This window comes from Molossus molossus, unplaced genomic scaffold, assembly GCF_014108415.1.
Source record: "Molossus molossus isolate mMolMol1 unplaced genomic scaffold, mMolMol1.p scaffold_m16_p_11, whole genome shotgun sequence".
NCBI lineage: Eukaryota > Metazoa > Chordata > Mammalia > Chiroptera > Molossidae > Molossus > Molossus molossus.
This window is the reverse complement of record NW_023425346.1, coordinates 81,039,399-81,062,702: the sequence shown is the minus strand read 5'-3', so window position 1 is coordinate 81,062,702 and position 23,304 is coordinate 81,039,399. Positions and strand designations below refer to the sequence as shown.

Genomic DNA, 23,304 nt, shown 5'->3' with positions numbered 1-23,304 from the left:
AAGGGGGAGAAGTGTCTTTACCTTTGACAATGTATTATAGGGCCCTTCTTTGTTGAAGTATAGAGTGACTTCACTGGCACCTTTATTAGACTTATGTCTTACCTGCGCTTCTTTTCTTACCGTCTTGAATATATTTTGTTTTTCTGACATTTTAGTATGTACTGTTTTGATACTTATCAAAGTCTACCTTTTTTTTTTTTACTTGAACTTTCTTTGCTTGTGTTGTTTCTACTCCATTTGTGAAGTGTCTGATAAAAGAAGTTCATCTTCCATAAAAAATAATGAAATTTTATCAGTTGTGACAGCATAGATGGACCTAGAAGGTATTATGCTAAGTGAAATAAGTCAACCAGAGAAAGACAAATACCACATGATTTCGCTTACAGGTAGACTCTATAGAACAAAATAAATGAACAACCAAAATTGAAACAGACTCATAGACACAAAGAACAAACTGATGGTAACCAGAAGGGAGAGGGTGGTTGGGGGACTGAGTGATGTAATTGAGAAATATAAATTGGTAGTTAAAGTATAGTCACTGGGATATAAAGTACAGCATAGAGAATATAGTCAATGATATTGTAATAATTATATGTTAACAGGTGGGTACTGGGTACTGGAAATGTCAGGGGAAATACTTTGTAAAGTATATGATTATCTAACCATTATGCTGTACACATGAAACTAATACAAAATAATATTGAATGTAAGTTGTAGTTGAGAAATAAAATTATAAAACAGAGCAAAAAAAAAAAAGAAGTTCATTCTTGGACTATAGCTTTTTTGTTTTAATGTCATTATTTTATACCTGAGTGTATGTCATATATTCATTATTAATATCCTTGTCAGATGGATGAAACCCAACAGGAGGCATTTATTCATACTGTAACAGTCCTTGCAATAGGTATTGGGTCACATATTTCAAGTTGCTTTTTATCTAAATTTTAAATAAAGGTAACTTTTTTCTTACTTGCACTATCTCATCTGCACCAGGGTTGGACTGGTCTGAAGAGAGCGGAGAGGAACTGGAGGACGCAGAGCAAGCCTCGCCATACCAGGTTGCATGGTCCATCCGAGAAACCCTCAGATATGAAAGACACACGTAAGTCCTCCTTTTTGTTTTCAGTCTTAGGATTGATTCCTCCCTATATATGCAATTTTTATTTTATTTTATTGGATCTAGTTTTATTGTAAAGGAGATAAAGTAGATTCTACTTGGAAAGAAATGTACTATATTGTTTGAGGCAAGTTACTCTTACATTTTCTTGGTTAATTTTCTGTACCTTTCCAAGTTATCACGGAAGGAAATAATTGTAATAGAATTTTGAATTGAAAGGGACCTTCATGATTATCTGAGCCTATTTCCTCATTTTACAGAAGAGGAAATCAGGGCCAGGTTGGTTAAGGAACTTGCCTGTGGTCCCAAGGCTATTTGGAAGTCCTAGTCTCTGACTTCTCCTTTTCTTTGTTGGCCCTATCCCCCCATAGTAGCTGGAAATAGTGTTTTTTATTTCACTTCTATCATCTGCAAGATTGATCTTTTCTTTAATATTTTAATGTAATGAATATTTCTAATGCACCAACATGTTTTTCAAGATAATCTCATTAAAGGTTTCTGGCACCTACTTTATTAGTAAGCTATAGATCAATGCACTGCCCCTTCAGTGATAGTGAGAAAGCCAGTCTTTTTTTCAGGGGGCTGCATTAGAGTCATAGGAATTCACTTGGTGCAGTGTGACAGTGCTGAGATACATCCTTATTTATTGGGCCAAAAGATAACTCAAAGACTCAGCTAATTTTTTTTTCAAGTTTAATTTCTGTCTTTTTTTTTTTTTTTCTTAAATATTTTTTTTCTTTATTGATTTTAGAGAGAGAGGGAGAGGGAGAGAGAGATAGAAACATCAATAAGAGAGAACATCGATTGTCCGCCTCCTTCATGCCTCCCACTGGGGATTGGGCCCACAACCAATCATGTGCTCTGGGAATCAAACCAGTGACCTCTTGGTGCATGGGTCAACACTCAAACCACTGAGCCACACTGGTCTTTCTTTGTTAATCCTTACCTGGGGTTATTTTTTCAATTGATTTTTAGATAGAGTGGAAAGGAGGAAGAGAGAAAGAGAGACATGGATGTGAGAGAGACACATGGATTGGTTGGCTCTGGCATGACCCCAACCAGGGACAGATCGAACATGCAAGCCAGGCATGTGCTCTTGGCTGGGAATCAAACCTGCGACCCTTTGGTCCATGGGCTGACACTCTAACCGCAGCTAATTTTTTTTTTTTAAAGAGTATTGTGGTTTGAATAGGTTTTCAGCAAGACAGAGAGGAGACCACCTATCTGACTCAGGCCAGCTCATAGAATTTTACAGTATCATTGTGTGGACACACATATAGACTTAAAAATGTAACTTGTTAGTGTACCCAGAGGTGAAGAGGCTTAGGGAACTGATTCACTAGACACTAATGTATAAATCATAATACCAATTTACAGTGAGACATACTGTTTTCAGGGAGATAGTTTACAGTGAGACATATAATCTTTAAGTAGTACAGATGTTCACTAAGCAAAACTACATGGGAAGCAAAATATAGTCAAAAGCTTTACTTGAGTGTAGAATTAAAGCAACGAGAGTTAGATTTATTAATTGCCAGAGTCATTAACTTTGTAACAGTCTGATGCATCTCTTTCCTTTACTGGGACTTATTTTTTATTTATTTGCCTTCCCTATCTCCTAGATAATATTGGAGAATACTATATTTTTTCTCTTTCTTGATGTTCAGTTTGGATGTTATTCAAGACTCCTTCCTTACCATTAGCATTTTCTTTCTTTCTAATAGAAGTACAATTGAGCTTTTGGGTCTGTAGGTTTATACATTTTATCAAATTTGGATAAATTTTGGCCAAGTTTTCTTCAGTTATTTTTCTTCCTCCTTGTATTTGAGAAACTCTAGTTACACTTATTTTAGGCTGCTTGAAATGATCCTACAATTTGCTGATGCCCTGTTAATTTTTTTCAGTATATTTTTCCTCTCTGTGTTTCATTTTGGAAAGTTTTTATTGCTGTCTTCAGCTTCATTAATCTTTTCTTTTGTGGTACCTAATCAGCCATTAATCTTACCCAGTATATTTTTTTATATTAGACATTGTATTTTTCATTTCTATAAGATTCTTTTGGGTCTTAGTATCTTTCATGCCTCTTTTTTTTTTTTTTTTTGGTATGTGCCCCTAGCCGCCAGGGTCTAGCAGGAACTGAACCTGGAATCTCTGGTCTGTAGGCCGACGCTCCAACCGCTGAGCCAAACTGGGCAGGGCTCATGCCTCTCCTTTATATGATCATTATTTACTCTACTTTCTTGAATATATGGACTATACTTTTAATAATTTTTTGATGCCTGGTTTACTAATTCTATTGTCTATCATTTCTGGGTCTGTTTCTATTGATTGATTTTTCTCTTCCTTATGGGTCTTATTTTCCTGTTTCTTTGTATGCCTGATAAATTTTTATTAGATGATAGACATTTTTAATTTTACTTAATTTGATTCTGGATATATTTATGGTCCTGTACATACTCTTTTTTTTTTTTTAAGTATTTATTTTTTTGTTACAGATGTTTCTCCTTTTTTACCACATTGGCACCCCCCTCCTCACCCCACCCCCACTCCGTCCCCGGCTTTGTTGTCCATGTCCATTGGTCATGCATACATGCATATAAGTTCTGTGGTTTAGCTCCTTCCACCCCCTCTTCTGAGGGATGTCAGTCTGTTCCCTACTTCCATGTTTCTGGGTCTACCGTATTCCTCAGACTGTTATGTTCATTATATTCCATATATAAGTGAGATCATGTGGTATTTGTCTTTTTCTGCTTGGTTTATTTCACTTAGGATAATACTTTCCAGGTCCCTCCATGTCGTTTCAAAGGATAAGAGATCTTTCCTTCTTACCACTGCATAGTACTTCATTGTGTATATGTACCACTGCTTTTTTATCCATTCGTCTACTGATGGACACTTAGGCTGTTTCCAGATCTTAGCTATTGTAAATAGTGTTGCTATGAACATGGAGGTACATATATTCTTCCTGATTGGTGTGTCAGGAATCTTAGGGTATAATCCTAGAAGTGGGATCACTGGGTCAAATGGAAGTTCAATTTTTAATTTTTTGAGGTAACACCATACTGTTTTCCATAGTGGCTGCACCACTCTGCATTCCCACCAGCAGTGTACTAGAGTCCCCTTTTCTCCACACCCTCGCCAACACTTGTTGTTTGATGATTTGTTGACAGCGGCCATTCTGACAGGTGTGAGGTGATACCTCATGGTTGTTTTAATTTGCATCTCTCTGATGATTAGTGATGTTGAGCATTTCTTCATATGTCTCTTGGCCATTTGTATGTCCTGTTTGGAGAGGTGTCTATTCAGCTTCTCTGCCCATATTTTAATTGGGTTCTTTGTCTTCCTTTTGTTGAGTTGTATAAGCACTCTATATATTTTGGAAATTAACCCCTTATCTGATGTATCATTGGCAGTGATGTTCTCCCATACAGTGTGTTGCCTTTCCATTTTGATGGTCGTTTCTTTTGCTGTGCAGAAGCTTTTTAGTTTGATGTAGTCCCATGTGTTCATTTTTTCCTTTGTTTCTGTTGCCTTAGGTGATGTATCTGAAAATTCTGCTGCGTATGATGTCTGAAATTTTGTTGCCTACATTTTCTTCTAGAATTTTTATGGATTCACGGGTCACATTTAAGTCTCTTATCCATTTTGAGCTTATTTTTGTGTATGGTGTAAGTTGATGGTCTAGTTTCATTTTTTTGCATGTAGCTGTCCAATTTTCCCAACACCATTTATTAAAGAGGCTGTCTTTACTCCACTGTATGCTCTTGCCACCTTTGTCAAATATTAATTGAGCATATTGCCTTGGGTCTATTTCTGAGTTTTCAGTTCTGTTCCACTGGTCTATATGCCCGTTCTTGTGCCAGGACCTGGCTGTTTTGATTACAGTCGCTTTATAGTATAACCTGATATCTGGTATTGTGATCCCACCTACTTTGTCTTCTTTTTCAAAATTGCTGTGGCTATTCAGGGACTTTTTTGGTTCCATATGAATTTTTGAAGTATTTGTTTTAGTTCTGTGAAATATGTCATTGGTATTTTGATGGGGATTGCATTGAATCTATAGATTGCTTTGGGTAGAATGGACATTTTAATGATGTTAATTCTTCCAATCCGTGAACAAGGTATGTGCTTCCACTTTTTTATATCTTCCTCTATTTCTTTTTTCAATGTCCTGTAGTTTTCTGCAAATAGGTCCTTTACTTCTTTGGTTAAGTTTATTCCTAGGTATCTTAATTTTTTTGGCACGATGGTAAATGGGATTGTTTTTTTAGTTTCTCTTTCTGTGAGTTCATCATTGGTGTATAAGAATGCCATCGATTTCTTGATGTTAATTTTGTATCCTGCTACTTTGCCAAATTCATTTGTTAAGTCTAGTAGATTTTGATGGAGTCTTTAGGGTTTTCTATGTATAATATTATGTCATCTGCAAATAATGACAGTTTCACTTCCTCCTTTCCAATTTGGATCCCTTTTATTTTTTCCTCATGTCTGATTGCTGTGGCTAAGACTTCCAGTACTATGTTAAATAAGAGTGGCGAAAGTGGACATCCCTGTCTTGTTCCTATTCTTAATGGAAATGTTTTTAGTTTCTGCCTATTGAGTATGATGTTGGCTATAGGTCTTTCATATATGGCCTTTATTATGTCGAGATATGATCCCTCTATCCCCACATTGCTGAGCGTTTTTATCAGAAATGGATGCTGGATTTTGTCGAATGCTTTTTCGGCATCTATCTATTGATATGATCATGTGGTTTTTATTCTTCATTTTGTTTATGTGGTGTGTCACATTTATTGATTTGCGAATATTGAACCAGCCTCACATTCCTGGAATGAATCCCATTTGGTCATGGTGAATAATTTTTTTGATGTATTGCTGGATCCGATTTGCTAGTATTTTGTTCAGGATTTTGGCATCTATGTTCAACAGGGATATTGGCCTGTAGTTTTCTTTCTTTTTAGTGTCTTTTTCTGGTTTTGGAATTAGAATTATGCTGGCCTCATAGAACATGTTTGGAGTCTTCTTTCTTCTTGAATTTTTTGAAATAGTTTGTGGAGAATGAGTGTTAGTTCTTTTTTGAATGTTCGGTAAAACTCCCCTGTGAAGCCATCTGGGCCTGGGCTTTTGTTTGCTGGGAGAGTCTTGATTACCTCTTCAATTTCCTTAGTTGTTATTGGTCTGTTCAAGTTTTCTATCTCTTCCCGGTCCAGTTTTGGGAGACTGTGTGTTTCTAGAAATTTGTCCATTTCGGTTAGATTGTTGAATTTGTTGCCATATAGTTGTTCATAGTAGCTGTTAACGATCTTTTGTATTTCTGTGGTGTCAGTTGTTACTTCTCCTCTTTCATTTCTGATTTTATGTATTTGGGTTCTCTCTCTTTGTTTCTTGGTGAGTCTGCCTAAGGGTCCATCAATCTTGTTTATCTTTTCAAAAAAACAGCTTTTTGTTTCATTGATCCTTTGAATTTTTTTTTGGTCTCAATGTCATTTATTTCTGCTCTGATCTTTACTATTTCCTTCTACTTGCTCTGGGGTTTTCTTTTTTTTTTCTTTCTAATTCTTTAAGTTGTGAGGTTAGACAGTCAATTAGAAATTTTTCTTGTTTCTTGAGGTAGGCCTATAGTGCTATGAACTTCCCTCTCAGAACTGCTTTCGCTGCATCCCATAGATTTTGTGTTGTTGTGTGTTCATTTTCATTGGTTTCCAGGAAGTTTTTAATTTCTTCCTTGATCTCCTCAGTAACCCATTCATTGTTTAATAACATGCTATTTAGCGTCCATGTGTTGAAATGTCTTTGCATGTTCTTGTTGCAATTGATTTCTAGTTTCATGCCATTGTGATCTGAGAAGATGCTTGATATGATTTCAGTCTTCTTGACCTTGTAGAGATTTAGTTTGTGTCCTATCATGTGGTCTATCTTTGAGAATGTCCCATGTGCACTTGAGAAGAATGTGTATTCTGTAGTTTTGGGGTGTAATTCTCTGTAGATGTCTATTAAATCCATTTGGTCTAGTGCTTCATTTAGAGTCTCTGTTTCCTTTGTACATACTCTTGAGCTTTGTTTTGGGATGTAGTTATGTCACTTAGAAATAGCTTTCAAGATTTGCTTTGTAAATTTGTTAAGTGGGACCACAGTAATCTTTATGACTAATTTTACTCCACTGCATAGGGAATATGCTTGAGTAGTCCACTCTGGATTATGGAACACAAACTAAACCTGGCTCTATGGGAGTTGCAGGAATTTGTTAGGCCTATTCTTTTCAGGTAGTTCTTCCTGGCCTTAGTATTTTCACACCACTTGCACTGATCAGTACTCAGGTGAAAATCTGCAGATCGTAAGAGCTCTTCTCTCTGCGCCCTTCTCTCCTATCTGTGCACCTTTCTTCTCCACACTGCTCTGACCTGCTAAATCTACTACTTCTTGGTTAGTTAGATGTGGATAGACATGTCAGATATCGTAATTGTGAGGTGTGGGCTGTAGAACACATTTGTATCTTTAGTATATTAGTTGATGTTGAAATTAGGAAAATAAATGAGTATTCCATAAATGAAATGAGGGCTGAGAAGAAAAAAAAGAAAAATGAGGATTTGATGGGAAGAAGTAGAAAGTTTCAAAATGAAAGGGAAACAAAAAGAAATGGGTTCCTTGCATAAGAGATGTCTAGGGAGATAGAAATGCAAAGTATTTGTTGCATGTTTTTACATGAATTAACCCACATTGGATGTTTCTCTTTTTTTATACACTACCAGATTCAATTAGCTGTATTTCTTTTTTGCCTCTCTGATCATTAATAAGATTTTCCTATTTCTGTTATCTTTAGTTTTATCTACCTTTTTATTCTTAATATTAATTGCTTTTGTCTTTGTTTTAATGGCCATGATCATTCTCAACCAGACGTTTTTCTATTTTATTGGTGTTTTCAGAGAACCAGCTTTTGATTTTTCTTCATCCTTATTCATTTTGTATTTGTTTTCTATTTCATTGATTTCTGCTTCTGTCTTATTTTATCTTTTACTTTATGTTTATTCTGTTGTTTTTCTAACTTCAGTAGTTATGTGTTCGTTTCTTTTTATTTATTCTCTTTAGGATTTGTTGAGCTTCTTGAATCTCTAGACTGATACCTTTCATCAGTTCTGGAAAATTCTCAGGCATTATCTCATGAAATAATGCCTTTACCTCACCTCTTTCTCTTTCTTCTTCTGAAACTCCAGTTAGAAATATAATACACCTTTTCACTTTATTATCTATCTCTCTGATATTTTTCTTACCTTTTCTCTTTGTACTGTATTCTCGATAATTTCCTTAAGTCTGTCTTACATCTGTGTCTAATCCCTTGTTAGAGTTGTACATTGTATTTTAAATTTTAGCTGTTTTCCATTTCCAGAACTTTTCTTTAGTTCTTGTTCAAACCAACTTGCTGTTATTCATAGTTCTTAAGCTTCTCTTTAATTCCTTGAAACATCTTACACATATTCATTTTATGTTCTATGTCTGATTGTTCCAATATCTGAAATTAGTCGTCACTTGTTTCTGCTTGCCCTTATTTCAGGTGCCTTGTTTCCTTTTGTATTTTTTGAGAATATGTAAATATTTTTTTAATTGTTAAAGCTTTAAGGAAAATTATTGGTGAGACTTAGTTTAACTTTAGGATGAAAGTGGATTTCCCCAGAGCATTTATGTTTGCTTTTGTTAGGCACTTAGAAACGCCAGAAGTCTAAGATCAGTCTTTTTTTTTTTTATCCTCACCCGAGGACATTTTTCCATTTTTTGTACAGACAGAGTGGGAAGGAGAGAGAGGAAGAGAGAGAGAGGGAAACATTGATGTGAAAGGGACACATCGAGTGGCTGCCACCCACACGACCAACCAGGGCCGGGGACAAACTGCAACCGAGGTACATGCCCTTAGCGGGAACCGAACCCGGGTCTCTCTGGACTGCAGGCCGACGCTCTAACCGCTGAGCCAAACCGGCCAGGGCGATCAGTCTTTTTTTTAATGCTACGCCCCAGCTGGTTGAGCCAACAGGCCGACCGATCAGTCTTTTTTTTAAGTGGTAAAATATACATAACAAAATTGCCCTGGCTGGTTTGGCTCAGCAGTTAGAGCGTTGGCCTGCGGTCCAGAGAGACCCAGGTTCAGTTCCCTCTAAGGGCATGTACTTCGGTTGCAGTTTGTCCCCCGCCCTGGTTGGGTCATGCAGGTGGCAGCCACTCGATGTGTCCCTTTCACGTAAATGATTCTCTCTCTCTCTCTCTCTCTCTCTCTCTCTCTCTATCTATCTTCCCCTCTCTCCCTCCCGCTCTATCTGAATAAAAAATGGAAAAATATCCTTGGGGAAGGATAAAAAATACACACACACACACACATATATATAAAACAAAATTTATCATTTCAGTCATTTTTAGGTACACATTTAAGTGGTAGTGAGTACAAACACATTGTTGTGCAACCGTTCCTCTGTCTATGTTTAGAACTTTTAAATCTTCAACCAAACTCTGTTCTCATTAAACAGTAGCTCCCCATTTTTTCCTTTCCCCAGGCCCTGGCACCTACCATTCTACTTTTAGTCTCTATGAATTTGACTGTTCTAGGTATCTCATATAAATAGAATTATACAATAATTGTATAGTTGTATTTATTCACCTTTTTTTTTAATCCTCACCCGAGGCTATTTTTCCATTTATCATCAGATTGAGTGGGAGGAAGGGAGAGAGAGAGAAACATCGATGTGAGAGAGACACATCCACTGGCTGCCTCCCGCACAACCCAACCGGATGGAAACAAACCACAACTGAGGTATGAGCCCTTGACCAGAATCAAACCCGTGACTCATTGGTCTGCAGGCTGATGCTCTAACTGCTGATCCAAACCGGTCAGGGCCTTATTTCACTTTTGCAGAACAGTTTAAAGATTTATTCATGTTGTAGCATGTGTCTCTTGACATGATGATGTGTTTTTTGTTTTTTTTTTCTTTATTACTGTAGCTTATTACATTGATTTCATATGTTGAATCCAGCTTACATTCCTAGGATAAATCCTATTTGTTGTTTATAATCCTTTCTCACATGCTGCAGGATTTGGTTTGTTTATATTTTGTTGAGAAGATTTCGCCTGTATTCATAAGGGATATCAGTTTTAGTTTTCTTTCCTTGTAATGTCTTTGTCTGATTTTGGTATTGGGGTTATATTGATTGGCCTGATAGAATGAGTTGAGAGGTGTTCCTTCCTCTTCATTTTTTGGAAGTATATGTGTAGGAATGGTAATTCTTCTTGAAACATTTGGTGTAATTCACCAGTGAAGCCATCTGGTCCTGGGCTTTTCTTTATGGGCAATTTTTTTTTTATTTCTATTCAGTCTCTTTATTTGTTATAAGTTTATTCAGATTTTCTTTTCTTAAATCATTTTTTTAATTTTTTAATTACAGTTGACATACAATATTATATTAGTTTCAGGTGTACACCTCTGTGATTAAACATTACTAAATGATCATCCTGATAAATCTAGTACCCATCTGACACTATACATAGTTATTACAATATTATTGATTATATTCCCTATGCTGTACTTCACATCCCCATGACTATTCTGTAACAACCAATTTGTACTTCCTAATCTCTTCATCATTTTCAACCATTCCCTCAACTCGCCTCCCATCTGGCAAAATGTTCTCTGTATCTATGAGTCTGTTCCTGTTCTGCTTGTTTGTTTATTTTGCTTTTTAGATTCAGTTGTTGATAGATACGTATTTATTGCCATTTAATTGATCATATTTTTAATCTGTTTTTTTTACTTCTTAGAGAAGTCCCTTTAACATTCCATGTAATACTGGTTTCGTGGTGATGAACTCCTTTAGCTTTTTCTTATTTGGGAAGCTCCTTATATGTCATTTGATTCTAAAGGATAGTTTTGCTGGGTAGAGTAATCTTGTTTGTAGTTCCTTGCTTTTTGTCACTTTGAATATTTCTTTTTTTTTTTTTTAATTTTTAATTTATTTTTTTGTTACAGATATTTTACCTTTTTTACCCCATTGGCACCCTCCTCCTCACCCCACCCCCACCCCGTCCCCGGCTTAGTTGTCCATGTCCATTGGTCATGCATACATGCATATAAGTTTTGTGGTTTATCTCTTCCCACCCCCACCCCCTGTTCTGAAGGATGTCAGTCTGTGCCCTACTTCCATGTTTCTGGGTCTACTGTATTCCTCAGACTGTTATGTTCATTATATTCCGTATATAAGTGAGATCATGTGGTATTTGTCTTTTTCTGCTTGGCTTATTTCACTTAGGATAATACTTTCCTCACTTTGAATATTTCTTGCCACTCCTTTCTGGCTTGCAGAGTTTCTATTGAGAAATGAACTGACAGTCTTATGAGAGCTCCCTTGTAGGTAACTAACTGCTTTTCTCTTGCTGCTTTTAAGGCATTCTCTTTGTCTTTAACCTTTGGCATTTTGATGATGATGTGTCCTGGTGTAGGCCTCTTTGGGTTAATCTTGTTTGGGACTCTCTGTGCTTCCTGGACTTGTCTATTTCTTTCACCATGTTAGGGAAGTTTTCTGTTACAATTTTTTTTTTCCTTCATTGATTTTAGAGAGAGAGGAAGTGAGAGGGAGAGAGATATAGAAACATCAATGAGAGAACATCGATTGTCCACCTCCTGCATGCCCCCCAATGGGGATTGGGCCCACAACCCAGGCATGTGTCCTGACCGGGGAATCCAACCAGTGACCTCTTGGTGCATGGGTTGACACTCAACCACTGAGCCACACCGGCCAGACACAGTTACTATTTTTTTATATAGGTTTTCAATTCTTTGCTCTCTCTTCTCCTGGCACCCCATAATGCTAGTGCTGGACCTGGGGCCACTTAGTGACAGGTACGCGGCCAAATGCTGCTTGTTTGAGAGATATTTTGAAAGTTTGAAGCATGAGCCAAGACAGGCCATTGGTATGGAAAAGCCACTGAAACAGCTAGAATGGGTCCACAGGTTGGGTTGGCAGGGCCTCAGAATCACCAGGGCAGGCAGTATGTCAGGGTTGGGGAGGTGGAGGGATGGGGTTGAGAATAGTGATAGCCAAATTGATGTAGACTCTCAAATGTGGCACCCCCTGCCTACTCTGGGGGGAGGGCTCAGAAAAGGAACAATGGCCTCTGCCAGCACTTCTTTCTGAGAGAAAGCTGCCCTCCAGTTCTTGCCCTGATGCCAGACAATTTAGTTCTTCCCCATATGTCTCTTGTGCATTTTTTTAAAAAAATCCTGCCTCGAGGATATTTTTTCATTTATCTTCAGATAGAGTGGGAAGAAGAGAGAAAGAGAGAGAGAGAGAGAAACATTAATGTGAGAGAGACACATCGACTGGCTGCCTCCCACACAACCCTGACCAGTGCTGGGGACCCAACCACAACTGAGGTACGTGCCCTTGACCAGAATCAAACCCACGACTCTTTGGTCCATGCGCCGTCGCTCTGACCACTGAGCCAAACCAGCCAGTGCCGTTCCTTTGTCTTTTGAGCTGTCATTCCAGCGCTAGAGCTCAGAGGGAGTGGATCCAAGTAAGTCCATGCACAGGCCCTTTCTGAGGAACTGCCTGGGGCTCCAGCAGCCCTCCATCTCCCTCAAATACAGTCCTTCCTGGTTTTTATAGCTTGAATTTATGGGGACTTTCTTCCTGGCTCTGGAAACCTGGGCTTGGTGGCTTGGTGTGGGGCTGGGACCTCTTGCTCCACAGGGGGGACCTCCATGGCCATGATATTCCTTCTGAATTTTAACCACTACACATAGGTATGGGACCAACTTGTTTCAAGTCTCTGTCCCTCTTACCAGTCTAGATGTGGCTTCTTGTTTCTATCCTTAGTTGTAGGACTTCAGTTCAGCTAGATTTCAAGTGATTCTGAATGATGGTTGTTCTGCAGATAGCTGTAATTTTGATGTGGTCGGTTTATTCAGGTTTTCTATTTCTTGAGTGAGACTCAAAGCTTGTGTCTCTCTAGAATCTTGTCCATTTCATCTTTATCTAATTTTCTGGCATCGAATTTTTGTAATTTCCCTTGTAATCATTTGTTTTTTTCCTCTTTCAGATAGGTAATAATGTCTCTCTTTTATTCCTAATTTTGGTCATTTGAGTCATCTCTTTCTTTTTGGTTAGTTGAGCTTTAAGGATTTCAAAGAACCAACTTCTGGTTTCATTGCTTTTTCTCTATTATACTTTTTCTATTTTTTCATTAATTTTTTTCCCTACTCTTTATTATTTTCTTTTCTCTGCTTGTTTTGGGTTTAGTTTTCTCTTCCTCTAGTTTCTTAATGTGGAATGTTAAGTTATTTATTTGGTAGTTTTCATTTTTTTAAAATATAGGTGATTACAGCTGTAAATTTCTCTCTAAGTTTTATTGTGAGATAATGGAAAATATATATTGGCCTTTGTCCCCAGTTCCTAATGAGCATCTCTTGTTCTTCTGAGGTGCCTCTCGGTGGGCTCCTGGGTGGCTCCGGTTCCTGAATGGGTGCTGGTCACCAAGCTCTAATTAGAGGCTAAGAATTTTCAGCTTGACTCCCATCCCCCAGAGAGGGTGGAAGGGGCTGGAAATGGAGTTAATAATAGATATGCCTGCCTGAGGAAACCTCTATAAAATCTCAGTAGCATGGGGTTCAGAGAGCTTTTGGCTTGGTGAATTGGTAGAGGTTCTCGGAGAGTGGCACACCCAAACGGGGATGGTAGCTTCATAAGCCTGTATCTGTCATTTATTATCATTTTGTCTTGTCATGAAAAGTGACTTACATGCTCCTATGCATGATAGTTTTTGTTTTGTAGGTCCTAGATTTATCCTAGAATCTTAGGTTGAGCTCCTTCATCCTGTTGGGATAAGGTTCTCTAGGATAAGTCTAGGACCTACAGAATCGAAACCATGCACCGTTAGTGTTCCTGTTATCATGTACCTTGAGTGCAGCCCATTACCCCCTTTTGTCTCCTGCTTCCAACTTTAGCTTCAGTTCTGATTTTTAAGAAAATGTTTGTTTGATTTGACCAAGCAGTTCAGAAATAGGTTTTCTCTACTTTTGAGACCCAAAATGCATCCATAAGTATATTTTATCCTGTATGTAGTTGCTTTGGGTCCCTTAGAATTTCTAAGTTGCCATATTGCCATAGTCTTTTACTCCTTTTTTGTTTCAACTGTTATCTGTGTGTAAATAACTCCCCAATTTTTTTTCTCATGTATGACCTTTATTTTGAGTTAGAACTGCCTATCAGATGTTTCTCATTAAATATTCTGCCATAACCTAAATTCAACATTTCCAAAATTAAACTCATTATTTTCCTCAATATGTGTGCCTTTTTTCTGACTCCCCTATTTTTATCAGAGATGTTACCATTTTGCTCTTTTTTTATTTTTATTTTTTAATATGTGTTTATTGATTTTAGAGAGAGGAAAGGAGAGAGCGAGAAAGAGAAAGAGAAACATTGATGTGAGAGAGAAACATCAATCAGTTGCCTCGCGAATGCACGCTGACCAGAGATAGAAACCACAAACTGCGTATGTGCCCTGACCGGGAATTGAACTGGCAAACTTTCAGTCCAAGGGATGTCGCTCAACCAACTGAGCCACACCGGCCAGGGCATCTTTTGTTGTATTTAAAAAGTAAAGTAGCCCTGGCCGGTTTGGCTCAGCGGTTACAGCGTCGGCCTACGGTCCGGAGAGACCTGGGTTCGGTTCCCGCTAAGGGCACGTACTTCGGTTGCAGTTTGTCCCCGGCCCTGGTTGGTCGTGTGTTTGGCAGCCACTCGATGTGTCCCTTCACGTTGATGTTTCTCTCTCTCTCTCTCCTTTCCTCTCTCCCTCCCACTCTATCTGTACAAAAAATGGAAAAATGTCCTCGGGTGAGGATAAAAAAATAAAAATAATAAAATAAAATAAAAAGTAAAGTAAAATGAATTTTATTTGGGGAATTTCATGTCATGCATTGAGATTACAGACATGCCTGAAGTCTTAGGAAATCAGGTTTGGAATTTACTGCTATATATTTGTAGTTATTATTAGCATTTTAATGGTAGTAATACCTGTAATTACACTGTGGTTTTACCTATGTCATTTCTTTTTATTATCTTATCCTCAGATATAACAAGCCAGCTAGCTATATCTCTCATTTCACTGAAGGAGGGAAACTAGCACACCTTGAGAATGCAGTAGGTGCCCAGCCTTGTTATGCTGGTAAATGATGGGAACTGGCCTTTCTCTTCTCGGTTTATTATTCGTCCTTAGCAAAAACAAGTTTGTAATATTAATATCATAGCATCTTAGAAGTGGGAAGCATCTTGGAGATTTTCTAGTTTAGGACAATGCCAGAGATGGTCTGTGGACCTGTGCTGGTGCTGGTCTGCAAACTGCTTGTCACTGGTCCACAGCAAGATAAGTGTGGAAATTATGAGTAAGCTTTGACAACTTTTGTCATGATATGGCATCCAGGTGCGTCTTTCCATCATTAACTTGAGAACCACTGATCTAGGCCATTTCTCTCTGCAGTAACAGTCTTTTCAAATATCAATTTTGGCAAGTGATTACCCACCCTAACTTTACTTTCTTTAAGACTTGCTATTTTTCCTCTCTTTCCTTTTTTCTATTAATGGCACTCCATCCCCCTGGTTATATAGATTCAAAGTCATTGAGTCATTATTGACTTTCTTATCCTTTATATCCAGTCACCAAATTGAGTTAATTCTTTTATGATAATGGTCCTTATATATCTTTTTCTTTCTGTTATCTCTGTGGCCTTTTACTTTAGTCACTCCTGTGTCTGTCAGTTGTTAATTGTTGACTCTGAAATCTGTATCTCGTCCCTAAATGTGCTCTAGTTTATCATTTCCAACGGTTTTTCCATTTCTCCCTTTGATACCTCATCTGTACTTGAAATTTGCTGGGTCTGAAGTAAAATTTATTCTTGCCCCAAATGTGCTCTTGCTCCTGTTCCCTGGTCTTTGCTGGTGGAAACTGCTGAGTGATGATTGTCCCTTCCATCTCCCTTGCCCAGTTGACAAAGTCTGTCTTTTATACATGCAGATTACCCCTCATCCTCTCCAGTCCTGCTGCTCCCACTATGGTGTGGCTCCATGTTATCTCTTCCATGGAGTTTTATAATAATTTCCTCACTGTTCTCTTCTGTCTCTTCCTCCATTTACATCTGCTGACAGTGTAATCTTTCTCATGCACAGCTCTGTTATTGTTACCCATTTTCTTAAAAATCTGCACAGTTCTATTGTCATCTCTACAAAGCCTTTCTTTCATCCAGCAATCTTTCTAGTGAACGTTAATAGCACTTTATCTATGCCCCTCTTATGTTACTTATTGTTGTTGACTTTGCATTAAAGATATTTATAGCACTTATGGCTCTACTAGAACTCCCAAATAAAGACTTGCTGTGGGACTTGGGGGAAACAATTCAGAATAAAGATTCCTGGGCTCTATTTCATGGAAACTCTGGTTTAGATCTCAGGAAGGTCTTGGGAATCTGACATTTTAAAGAGCTCCTAGACTTTTTGAATTTGAGGTCAGATGTTTGAATCATTGGTCTGACTGCCCCACAGTTTTAGTTACTGAGTTTATCCTCCTGAATTGTTTAACTTTTGGGATGCATTTATCTTGTCTAAGTTACATTGCAAACTCCTTGAAATGTTTTGTTTCTCCTCTATAGTACTCAGTGTAATAGACATACAGTAACTGTTGAATATTGAATAAATGAAAATATGGAAGTAAAATCCTTCTATTGGTATATCTATAGAGAATGTATACTGAAGAGAACGTGTTTCTTAGGGCATATACTAAACTAAGGTTGACAGATAGCCTGTGAATGGGCTATTCTGAAGAAAAAAGGAGCAATGGCGTTTGAGAAGATAAACCAAGCAATAATTTACAGATTAGGAAGATAATATTTTGTTTGTAGGGTCACACGGATGCTACTTATTTATGTTACAATAAAAGAGAAAGAAGGTAAGATAATATGGTCAGTTTTTAAGTCTAGTGTGCATTATATCTAATAGTAAAAAGTGAGATTAGCCCTGGCCAGTTTGGCTCAGCGGTTAGAGCGTTGGCCTGCGGTCCCGAGACCCGGGTTCGGTTCCCACTAAGGGCGTGTGCCTCAGTTGCAGTTTGTCCCAGCCCTGGTTGGGTAGTGCAGGTGGCAGCCACTCGGTATGTTTTATAAAATTATGCTGTTTCCTCCTAACTGCCATGTCATTTACTCAGGCTTTTTAGTAAGTAAAAGTAAAAAAATATATATATATATATATATTATATATATATTTTTTCCCAAGAATTCCTAGTTATTTAAAATCTAGAAGACACTGATGCATTGTCTAATTCTGATAAGCTAAGAGGGTTAAGCTTCTTATAGTATTGGGTTGCTTCTACCGCCTGCCTTATTATTGAAATACTGTCTTATTTTCAGCTCTACTGGAATTCTTATCCACTAATTTTCTTGAGTATGTGCTAACATGCCACAAGTTTTAACCCTGTGCATCCAGCCACCCTTCCTTCCCAAGCTTTCCCCTTTTCTAAAATGAGCCTAATGGGTAATTTGTTTTTCTCTTCTCTCCTTGCACCTTCCAGGTCAGATGACGATGATACAGAGAGTAGGAGCTCCAGGGTGACCCAACTTTGCACTTACTTTCAGCAGAAATACAAGCACCTCTGCCGCCTGGAGCGGGCAGAATCCCGTCAAAAGAAATGCCGGCACACGTTTAGGAAAGCCTTGTTGCAGGCGGCCAGTAGAGAACCAGAGTGTACTGGTCAGTTAATACAAGAACTGCAGAGTGCTGCGTGCCGTCGAACCAGGTCAGAGCCTAATCAACTGCCTGTTTCTAAGGAACCTGTCTCAGTCTGTTTTCTGTACTTTTTGAAAGGCTAGTTGAGGCACAGTGGGTGTTGAGCATTTATGTCTGGAATGTTTATGCATTGTATTTTGGTTTTGTTGCTTAAAGTTCTACACGGATGGCAAAATAATGCTGACATTAAAATTAAAGCATTACTGTTTTGCTAGAATTTGATTAGAATTTATTCACTAAAGGGTTTGAAAATGTTGCCTGTCTTTTAAAAATAATACAGTGCCTAGTAATTCTGTATGTTATTTAAAAGTAATATTTATAGTTTCTTATTACAAAAGTAGCATTTTACATTTTTTATTTATTTAAAATTTTTATTTGAAGTGTATTTCTGTTAATACCTACATATGTATTCAAAATATTTTATTACACTGGATTTCTTTGGGGGGAAATATCCCTCTGTATATAGTGCAGATATTTGGCTTACTGTGAAATTTTTTTTAAATATAGATAAAAGAAGGGGGAAAAATCTTTGTAAATAATATCTCCATTCACACCACAGAAAGAACTCTATGAACATTTTTATTCTGTTTTCTTACAGTCTTTTCGTGTGTGTGTGTGTGTGTGTGTGTGTGTGTGAAATCTCCAGTGAGCCATGAGTTAATATTAAAAAGCAAAATTGAGATCATGGTATATGTATTTTTTTTATTCTCTGCTTTTTTCCATTTAACACTGAATTGTGACCTTTTTTAATGATTTTCTTTAAAACATGACTTTTAATGGTTTCATAATACAAATGTCAGCCTTTACACTTTTTTTATTTTTGTGTATGTAATTAAGCAAAATTAGATCTATAGTGATTTAAGAGTTATTTGTCCAGTTTTTTCCCCTTAAAAATATAGCTATTCACCAATCATCTTAAAAATTGTGTTGAAATTATGATTTATAATGTTTACATAATACTTAATTGAATGGAAATCTATATATTTGAAATGTAGAGTTATCTGATATTCAATGAAGAAATTATGGTATATTACTATTTTAGAAGTTTATCTAGATGGTGAAAACTTAAATCATAATTACTTATATTATGTACCTTTTGAAAATATTAGCTTAAATGAATTAAAAAATTCCAAAACGTCTTCTTATTTAACTAGAGAAATAATTTTCAAGTTTAAAGGCTTAGTTCTGTATTGAGTTTATAATTTCACACTTTTTACTTATTATATTTTTAGATAACCTTGAATATATATAGTATATAACATTTTAGGAGTTTATACTTATAAATATTAGCAGTGATGGAGTTATTGATAAATTAAAGTTAAGAAAATTTACAGTCTATATATTCTGATTTCTCTGTAGAGATCATGAGTCATTTGAGGGAAAAAACGGTTTAAAATAAGCAAATCTAAAAAGTAACCTTTGCTTTGTAGTTATTGGTTGTAGTTCTTACATATCTATACATTTTTTTACATTTCATTTTAGTTTTGTGTATTTTGGTTTTCATTATATTTGCTGTAAAAGAGTAACCTATTTTTGCCCTGGCTGGTTGGGCTCAGCGGTTAGAGCGTTGGTCTGTGGTCCCGAGAGACCTGGGTTCGGTTCCCGCTAAGGGCATGTACCACGGTTGCAGTTTGTCCCTGGCCCTGGTTGGGTTGTGCAGGTTGCGGCCACTCCATGTGTCCCTTTCATGTTGATGTTTCTCTCTCTCTCTCTCTCTCTCTCTCCCTCCCACTCTATCTGAACCAAAAACAAAAAAATGTCCTCAGGTGAGGATAAAAAAAAAGTAACCTATTTTTCAGTTGCTTATCTCAAAAAGATACTATGCCTTTAAGAGTTTTCTGCTTCCCCACCCTGGCCAGTTTTGCTCAATGGTTAGAATGTCAGCCTGCGGACCAGAGAGTCCCGGGTTCGGTTCCGCTAAGGGACACGTACCTCGGTTGCAGTTTGTCCTCGCCCTGGTTGGGGTTGTGTGAGTGGCAGCCACTCTTTGTGTCTCTTACATCGATGGTCTCCCGCCCCCCGCTTCCTCCTTCTGTATCTGAAGATAAATGCAAAAATGTCCTCTGGTGAGGATTAAAAAAAAAGAGTTTTTTGCTTCTTGGTATATTTAGAATTGTTTGAAACTATGTACTATGCATATCTAATATACCTACATAATGACTGCAGCTCACATACAATGTTTTCCCTTACTCATTCATAGAGCTCCCAATCCTCTATAGGGGAGGGAAATCTTTTTGGTCTTAGCTTGCATATTCAGAAACTTGCCTTCCTCAGAGAAACATTTCTGTATTCCTTGACTATGTTAGGTCTGCTGCTTCACTGTATATTTTATACCTATATTAATGTCTGTCTCTAAGGAACAATGTACATTTCGTCCTTAAATGTCCAGTGTTGATGAACAAATGAATAGATTTGAACAAGTGCTGAGACATCTGTTGTCTATTTGTTGAAAGAATTTACTCAGTTTGACATAGGTTTTTAAATATCTAATATCGATATTATATAATGCTCTTCAGTATATGATTTCAGTAGAAACCCAAGTTCTGTTCACTGTAAAGCAATCTGTATGTAGATCATTGTAGATATTGTCTAGTGTATTATGACTTTGTCAAAGATGTAAAGGACTATAATGTGAGTTTGGGACAATTTGGTATTTATGTAGAAAACTCTGTTTATCTGTTTTTTGTTTTAACCTGGTAGAATCAATCACTTTCTTTTCAGAACATCTCCCAAACCACCTTTAGTGATATTTTTCTTTAGAAATATTTTATGATAATTAAGTATTACAAAACTCTACAGTTTTCAAATTTATTTGATGTCTTTTGGTTTATGTCATCCATATTTAGTAAAAAAAAAAAAAAAAAAGGCATTGCCCGGTGCTTCGCTGATGATCATATAACAGTGTGCTGGAATCATACTACTTTACATTATATTGTAGGCTCATAAAATTCGCCTCTCAGTTTGGTAATGCCCTCTATTGGATATATTTGCTATCAAAGACTAGCTTCACATAAGACATTTTGAAAGTTGCTGTTAAATATTTTAGAACTCTAAATTTTAATGGCTACCTCATAATAGGTATTTTTATTTTTTATTTACTTACTTATTTTTTTTTTATCCTCACCTGAGGACATTTTTGCATTTATCTTCAGATAGAGTGGGAGGAAAAGAGGGGAAAAGAGAAAGAAAAACATCGATGTGAGAGAGACACATCGAGTGGCTGCCACCCACACGACCCCAACCGGGGCCAGGGACAAACTGCAACCGAGGTACATGCCCTTAGCAAGAACTGAACCTGGGACTCTGGTCCGCAGGCTGACACTCTAACCGCTGAACCAAACCGGCCAGGGCTAATAAGTATTTTTAAAAATATAGCTTGGATATAAATTGAATAACATTAAGATACTCTTTTATATCTAACAACTTTATCATATTTGTTGGTGAATATGTGGAATAAGCCATTGAAATATCTTAAAGTATGTAAACTGAAATTTAAGTATCTTGTAGCCCATACGCCTACAGAGACTAGTGTTGTGTGGAACCTTCAGTGTTAATGGGGACTCCAGTAGAGCATACAAAAGGGAAACCAATAGTAATTTTTTTCATATTAAAAATATCAAAACATTTTGTAGTTCCCCCTTTGTTTTATTGGGATTTTTTTGATATTAAATATATCTAACATCATATCAGACATTTTTACCTTAATTATCCATGGGGATATTGGAATTTTGACTTTGGCTTTATTTTGAGATAGACTGGTGAGATGGGGCCTATTGGTGATTTTATTCTTTTGTTAATCCTCACCCAAGGATATTTTTTCTATTGATTTTCTTCTTTTTTTTTGTTTAAGAGAAAGAGTGGAAGGGAGGGTGGGTGAGGGAGAGAGAGAGAGTGAAACATTGATGTGAGACAGACATTTCAATTGGTTGCCTCCCGCACATGCCCTGACCCAGGCCAGGGATTGAACCTGTAACCCAGGTATGTGCTGAGACCCTTTGGTGTGCACGCCAATGCTCTAACCACTGAGAAACACCAGCCAGGGCAATATTGGTGATTTTAAAAAATGAAACCAGCGCTGGCTTGTGTGGCTTACTTGGTTGGGTATCATCCTGCGCACTGGAAGGTCGCCAGTTCCATTCCTGATCAGGACACGTGCCCAGGTTGTGGGCCTGATCCTCGGTGGCTGGCGTGCAGGAGGCAGCCAATCCATGTTCTACTCTCACATCAGTGTTTCTCTCTCTCTCTCTCTTTCCCTCCCTCCCTCTCTCTCTAAAGGGGAAAAAAATCAATGAAAAAAAATGAAGTTTTAATTTTTTAAAATTTTTATTGCTTTTACAGAGAGAGGAAGGGAGAGGGAGAGAGAGATAGAAACATCGATGAGAGAGAACATCGATTGGCCACCTCCTGCATGCCCCCCCTGGGCATGTGCCCTGACTGGGAATCGAACTGGCTCCCTTTTGGTACATGGGTCAATGCTCAACCACTGAGCCACACTGGCTGGGCCCAATGGTTTTTTTTTTTTTTTTAAGTCTAGGATAAAGAAAATGAGGGAATATGTTGTGCACTGGGTTCAGTAGGTGGCTGAGTAAATTATTAGTGTTCCACAAAAATTATCCATTCAGTAGAAAGAGGTACCTTCTGTTTAAATCTAGACCAAGAAAATTTGGGCTTAGCTACCAAAGTAGTAAAGCTTCATTTACCTGAATCCTTTTCACAGGACTAAATTTAATGATCTACTTCCCCACTTTAGTGATCCTGACAAATCTTAATTAAAGCCACCTCTGTGGCAGCACCTGGTTACTGTTTGCATATGTAGTTTCTATGAAAGTCATAAATATAATAGAAATATTATTTAATTTAGATATTACATAAAGTCATATGCAATTTAGATTTTGTATGACTTTCTCTAATTAGTGTAAATCATCCCATTGAAATCCTTAGAAAGATACTAGAAACAATTCATAGATTTTTTATATTTAATATCTGGCTTGTGGCTCAATGCAGTAAGTAGATTCTTTGTACTTAGACATGTGTAAAGGCTTAATAGTTTGTGATACTTTATAGAATCACATAGCATAGTTTTTGTACTTCTAAGAATTTAAGTATTATATATTTATGTTTGTATAAAACTATGGAATGATCCACAAACTAATAAAATGATGAACACTTATTTTTAGAGGGAATGGGAACTGGCAAATCAGGATAAGGTTGGAAAGGAGATTCTTCACTGCTTAGCTTTCTATTTCTTGATTTTTTTCTGGAACCATGTGAACAACATTGCCTATTCATAACATTTAAAAATAAGATTAAAATATTTAAATATTTAATGTACAAAGCGAAAAGAGCATTTAGTGAAAATTGGACATATAATAGAAAGT

The 23,304-nt window shown here is 37.2% G+C and overlaps 1 protein-coding gene across 11 annotated transcripts in view; it reads left to right on the top strand.

The window, feature by feature from the left end:
• INO80D (INO80 complex subunit D) overlaps window positions 1-23,304 on the top strand; it is a 75,394-nt gene that overhangs the window by 31,423 nt on the left and 20,667 nt on the right. For all 11 annotated transcript variants that reach the window (XM_036253753.1, XM_036253752.1, XM_036253742.1 and 8 more), the window contains 2 exons: window positions 994-1,102; window positions 17,712-17,936. In XM_036253753.1, coding sequence (XP_036109646.1) covers window positions 994-1,102; window positions 17,712-17,936 — 334 coding nt within the window. The remainder of the gene's footprint in view (window positions 1-993; window positions 1,103-17,711; window positions 17,937-23,304) is intronic.